This window comes from Larus michahellis, unplaced genomic scaffold, assembly GCF_964199755.1.
Source record: "Larus michahellis unplaced genomic scaffold, bLarMic1.1 SCAFFOLD_34, whole genome shotgun sequence".
In the NCBI taxonomy this organism is placed as follows: domain Eukaryota; kingdom Metazoa; phylum Chordata; class Aves; order Charadriiformes; family Laridae; genus Larus; species Larus michahellis.
The window spans coordinates 1056918-1062707 of NW_027436399.1; the positions used below are offsets into that span (position 1 = coordinate 1056918).

At 54.1% G+C, this 5790-nt stretch overlaps 1 protein-coding gene across 1 annotated transcript; it reads left to right on the forward strand.

Annotated features, from left to right (window-relative positions):
* The first annotated feature begins 4622 nt into the window (after window positions 1-4622).
* On the forward strand, window positions 4623-5570 carry LOC141737314 (olfactory receptor 14C36-like). Its single transcript, XM_074571993.1, has one exon. It carries the CDS (start codon window positions 4623-4625, stop codon window positions 5568-5570), a length of 948 nt encoding a protein of 315 aa, XP_074428094.1.
* The last annotated feature ends 220 nt before the right edge of the window (window positions 5571-5790 follow it).

Consider the following 5790-nt stretch of genomic DNA (forward strand, 5'->3'; position numbering starts at 1 on the left):
GTGACACCTGAATTGATCCACACTCACTGCTGGTTATTTTCTTCCAGACTCCTGCCTTGAGGAGCAAAGGGCTGAGAGACCTTGCTGGGGAAGACTAAGGCAAGGGGGATACAGTATCTCATATTTCTCTACACCTGTTCTTACTAAATTCTGCAGTGGCCACAGATAATCTTTGGTTTTTTTCTTGAATTCTTCTGGAAGTACTAAGAGATCCTCTTGATGTCCTCGAAGCTCTTGCAAGGGTCAACACTAGGGAAGCTTTGGCTCCTCTAAAGCCATCCCTATTTCTAAATTCCTGCATCAGTCCTTGCATCCACGTTCCTTCCTTAGCCAAGCTGCTCTCCTGAAATGTCTGGTTGTTTTCCGGCTTATGGATGTTGACAGTTCTTATGCTTGGAAGATGCTTCTCTGAAAGACCAACTGTACCGAGCTCTGCTGCCTTTGAATACTGCTGCCCATGGGCCTACCACTGAAAGTCCCCTGAAGAGGCTAAAATCTTCTCCCGGTATTTCATGGTCCCTACAGCCAAAGCTGACACTGGTTTTCGCATCCCTGATCAGCACTTCCTCTTTTGCAAGGACTGGATTGGAGTGAGCATCACCTTTGTTGGTCTGTGCCTGTGCAAAGAAGTTGTCCAAAGAGACCCCAACACCAGCTGGACAGTATGCATCCTGCCATGCTCACCTGCCAGTGAGGGTCATTAAAGTCTCCAATAGCACTTGGGGTCATGGATCTGAGGACTTCCATGGCTCGCTTAAGCAAACCTTTCTCCACTTCCTTACCCTGATTGCAGGTGCTTTGTCTCCCACGAGGGTGTCACACTAACAGGCCTCTCCTCTGACCCTCACTCACAAGGGCTCACGCAACCTGCTGCGCATCCCGTAGAGGAGCTCCATACAGGCAACAAGCTCCTGCACATGGAGGGCATCTCCCTCCTCATCTTCCTGGCCCGTCTCTCCTGAAAAGCCCCTATGCACCATGGCAGCACCACTGTGAGCTGTCCCACCACCCCTTGCCACTTATTCCACCAACGTACAAACTCTAGGATGGCACACGGGACTCCAGCTCCTCCGGTCTGTGCCCCAGGCTGAGGGCACTGGTGCACATTTGGTCTGCAGCACCTGAGCTGGAGCACTGGGGCCAAGCTTGGACTTGTCCCAGGCAAACCCAGTACCAAGTGCCCAAGACCCCACACCTGCTAATGCTGTGCTCGAGACCAGAGACATACTGGATGCGACGGCAGGCGGCAATGTGAAGGCACTAAACGAGGAAACGCTGCTCCCTACAACACCAGAAAAGCCAGGCTGGGCTCTGTAGCCCTGGAAGAAGCAGGCTTTGTTGTCTGTAGTGTTGCTGAAGACCTGTGCTGGAGGTGAAGCTGATCTCCAGGATGACAAGGTGCTGCTCAAAATGTCCTTGCGCGTGGATAAGCTGTGATCCAGGAACACTGTGAAAATCACTCACCTGTGTCGACTGTCTCATCAAGGGCCTCAGGAAAGGATTGTTGAAAGAAGAACTGGGAGAGTTTGGCAGCAGCCAAATCATTTGAGACCCCAGTGTGATAGGCTTCCTGTTCATGACCTTCTCTGCATCAGCTGAATGGAGATGGGTGAGACCGTGCCTCACTGCAGTGGTGGGTTTCAGTCGCTGATCCACGGAAACTGAACGTGCCTGAGATGCCACATAGGCTTGCACAAAGGAACCAAATCGGCCTGCAGTGCCCTCTGAGGTGTCCCTCAGGCATCTGCTCTGAACACCAATGGCTTTCCCATAGGTCCTGTGCGGTCCCTGCCAGCCTGTGCTGGAGAGCGCTGGCATCTCACTTAGCACCACAGGCCTGTGTTTGGCCATTGAGAAGCTTCCTGAATTGGGTTAAGCCACGTAGGGATGTCCCTGAAACAACTGCCATTACAGTCAGTGGAGAGCTAGGAACTACAGCTGATGGAGAAGAGAAAGAGAGGGACTTAGGTCCCTTTGCTCAGCTGATGACCTCTGTAGGCTGCTGTAGATATAAGGAAAAGGAAAGGTTTTAGTTGTCTTAAACGTAAACACCTGCTGTCATTTCCATCTGCCAAAGGAACTCCTCACAAGGCTCCAGGATGGTGCCCCCTGATGCTGCCTTGTCTCTCAGCATTGCTGCATTAGAGCTTGCACAGTGTCACCAGGTGTTTCCACCTGAACAACACCCTCAATCTCCATGAAGTAGCCTGAGAGCTGAGACAAGGAGCTCCCATACAGCTGCCTGTATTTGTGCACACCTGAACTGAGGCAAAAAGAATCCCACCTCCTGTGGGTTTGTGGAAGGAACAAGAGGGAGTCCTCTCCTAGCCCAGGACTTCAAACCCAGGATGAGATGCCTCAAATGATTCAGCTGCATCACTGCACCCACCAGGGGTAAAGAGCTGTCTGGGTGTCCTGTCTAATGGTGAGACAAGGAAAGGCTATTCTCATGCCTAACTCTGTCTCTGGTAATAGAAACGACACAGCTGGAAAGAAGTGTCTCTGCCCAGCTGAGGAAGGGAACCTCAGTGCTGACTTCAGCCTGTTTCCCAGCAGGTTCTCCTGAAGCCCCAGGGACACCTGAAGGGAGGCCAAAGTGGGCAGAGAAAGGGCTGCCTTGGGCTGCTCCTCTGCTGCTGAGCTGGGCTGGGCTCCTGGGACAGAGGGAGCTCATGGCAAGCGGGCAGCACTCCTTCCACAGCACTGCAGAGAGACAGCTCTGCCCAAAGCGCAGCAGGGCTGAGGGCACTGCCTGCAGGTGCCAAGGGGAGAGGAGCAAGGCAGAGGTGTTAAAGGCACTCTAGGAGCGGGGGGATAGCTGAGCTCTCACTGCGGGAGGAATCTTCACAGCCCTCTATATGGTAAGTCTCTGGCTGCAGGGTACTGAGTTTGGTGTTCTTTGGAGGACATCCTAGACCTGGTTCATCCCGCAGCCTGCAGGACCTGGCAGGAGGATTCTCAGAGATTCCCAAGCAGAGGAGGAGGACGTGCTCTGGAGCAGGGCTTCCCTGCTGCACTTCAGCAGGTCGGGGCACGGTGGTTTCCTTGTCTTTGGGATGACTGCAGGGTACCAACCTGGGTGTGCAGCCAGAGGAGCCCAGGGCTGTCCTTCCGCAGACGGTCCCTGCACCCCGGGGGATCACTGCCAGGGCATTTCCAAGGAAACTTTTCAAGAGGCTGGTCAAAGTGGGGATTACCTGAAAGGGAAGGAGTCTGTGCTTTGAGATGAGTCACCTTGTTTGGCTGGGTGGACAGTGGGAGATGGGACTTTATTTTCCCACTCTTGCGAAGGCACGGGGTCGCCCACTCCCTTTGAGTTCTCTGAGCCGCCCCTTTGCCCCTGTGCAGGCAGAGATGCCCTGGAGCAGTTCCCTGCTGCCAGGAGGTGTTTGCAGGGCAGAGCTGAGCACATCGCAGGTGGGATGGAGTTCTCTTTCTGTGAGCACTGCAAAGGAGGAGACCTGGGCACAGAGAAGTGGTTCCCAGCAGAGACAGCTCCAGGCAGCAGAAACCTTGTCAGAGAGGGAGAGGGAGGAGATCCCAGAAACGTGAGGGGAGGGGGGATTCGGGCACCCCCCTGCCATCCGCTGCAGTGCAAGCACCTTTCCTGCAGCAGCTCCCAGGTCTCCTCTCCCACACAGTGCAGCCCCCCACTCTCAGCGTCACAAACACTCGGCCATCACTTTCCTTCCCAACAGCTCAACCAACACAGAGGGAGATGGGGATTCAGCTTCAGCTGAGACACAAGCACTTGGGTCCTGCCATGCAGATGTTTCCATGGAGGAAAAGCAGCCAAATCCCCTCGCGGACTTTGGAGCCAGGCACCAGAGTGTGCCTGACTGGAAAAGACCTTTTAGGACACCCCATCTTAAAGACATTGGGCTCTTTCCCTGAGGGGGCCCTGCTGAGCTGCAGGCTGCCCTCCAGAAGGTCACAACTCTGCCATGGCATCTCTGTGTTTTCTAAGTACCCGACAGAGAAGACACCACAGCGCTAAGGCCAAGGAGATGCCACGGGACGGCTGTAGGTCGGCAGCTGCAATGAGGCCTCTGTGTCCCTGGCTGGGAGGGGAGAGATGAGATTCCTCTGCTCTCAGCAGTGTCCTGGTCTTCTGGGGGGAACACCTGGGTGTTACTGTCCTCCAGCTCAAAAAGGTGCCTGCCCAGGGCAGCTGGGAGCAGGGCTGAGGGACAGGTCAGCTCTCCACACTCTTCACTGAGGGACAGTCCCTTTGCCTGCCAGCACCCACAGGATTTCACTTGGAGTGCAGCAGGAATGCTCCAAAACTCCTCAGCTCTTGTGTGACAACTGGAACAAAGTCCACAAAGCAAATTCCCCTCAACTTTGCTCTGCCGTCGGGTGAATTAGGAGTGCCAATGCGGAAAAGCTCTTCGATATCAAAAGTGGATGTAGGCTAAGATCACCCCGTCTTCCTATCGACCAATTGCTGTAGGCAGGACTGAATCCTGCAGAGCCCCCTGCTCCCAGCGGCACCCTCAGCCAGCACCAACCACAGCTCATGAAAGGGACCTGCCAAAGGTCTACTTGAAAGAGGAGAGGAACTTTCAGAAGTTTTTCTGAGAAACTGAATAGACTTTGGTCTCTTCTTTGAACAGGTCCCCATGTCCAGAGGACAAATATCCAATGGCAGCTCCACCACCCAATTCCTCCTCCTGGCATTCGCAGACACACGGGAGCTGCAGCTCTTGCACTTCGGGCTCTTCCTGGGCATCTACCTGGCTGCCCTCCTGGCCAATGGCCTCATCATCACCGCCATCGCCTGTGACCACCGCCTCCACACCCCCATGTACTTCTTCCTCCTCAACCTCTCCCTCCTCGACCTAGGCTCCATCTCCACCACTGTCCCAAAATCTCTGGCCAATTCCCTGTGGGACACCAGGGCAATCTCCTACGCAGGATGTGTGGCCCAGGTCTTTCTGTTTGTCTTTTTCATTTCAGCAGAGTTTTATCTTCTCACTGTCATGGCCTATGACCGCTACGTTGCCATCTGCAAACCCCTGCACTACGGGACCCTCCTGGGCAGCAGAGCTTGTGTCCACATGGCAGCAGCTGCCTGGGGCAGTGGGTTTCTCTATGCTCTCCTGCACACGGCCAATACATTTTCCCTGCCCCTCTGCCAGGGCAATGCCCTGGACCAGTTCTTCTGTGAAATCCCCCAGATCCTCAAGCTCTCCTGCACAGACTCCTACTTCAGGGAAGTTGGGCTTCTTGTGGTTAGTGTCTGTTTAGGCTTTGGTTGTTTTGTGTTCATCGTGCTGTCGTATTTGCAGATCTTCAGGGCCGTGCTGAGGATCCCCTCTCAGCAGGGACGACGTAAAGCCTTTTCCACGTGCCTTCCTCATCTGTCTGTCATCTCCCTGTTTCTCAGCACTGCCGTGTTTGCCTACCTGAAGCCCCCCTCCATCTCCTCCCCAGCTCTAGACCTGGTGGTGGCAGTCCTGTACTCAGTGGTGCCTCCAGCAGTGAACCCCCTCATCTACAGCATGAGGAACCAGGAGCTCAAGGATGCCCTATGGAAACTGGCTCAATGGACGTTGTTTCACCATTAATAAATTGTCTCCCCTTCTCCGCATGTTTTCTAGACTTTCTCTTAGGCAATAAGCCTGCTTTTTTCTCTTGCAGTCATCCTGCTTCTGTATAATTTTCTGGGCTTGTACCACTTGTCTTGAGGTTTGTTCCAGTTGTGTCTGAGCCTTGCACAACACTGTGTCAAAGGTGACCTGTCTAATAGCAGCTCTTCAAGAAAAAGGCATCTCCCAGGTGCAGTGC

Excerpts from the sequence above, each read along its gene's own strand:
- LOC141737314 (XM_074571993.1), top strand. The coding sequence starts at position 4,623 with ATGTCCAGAGGACAAATATCCAATGGCAGCTCCACCACCCAATTCCTC.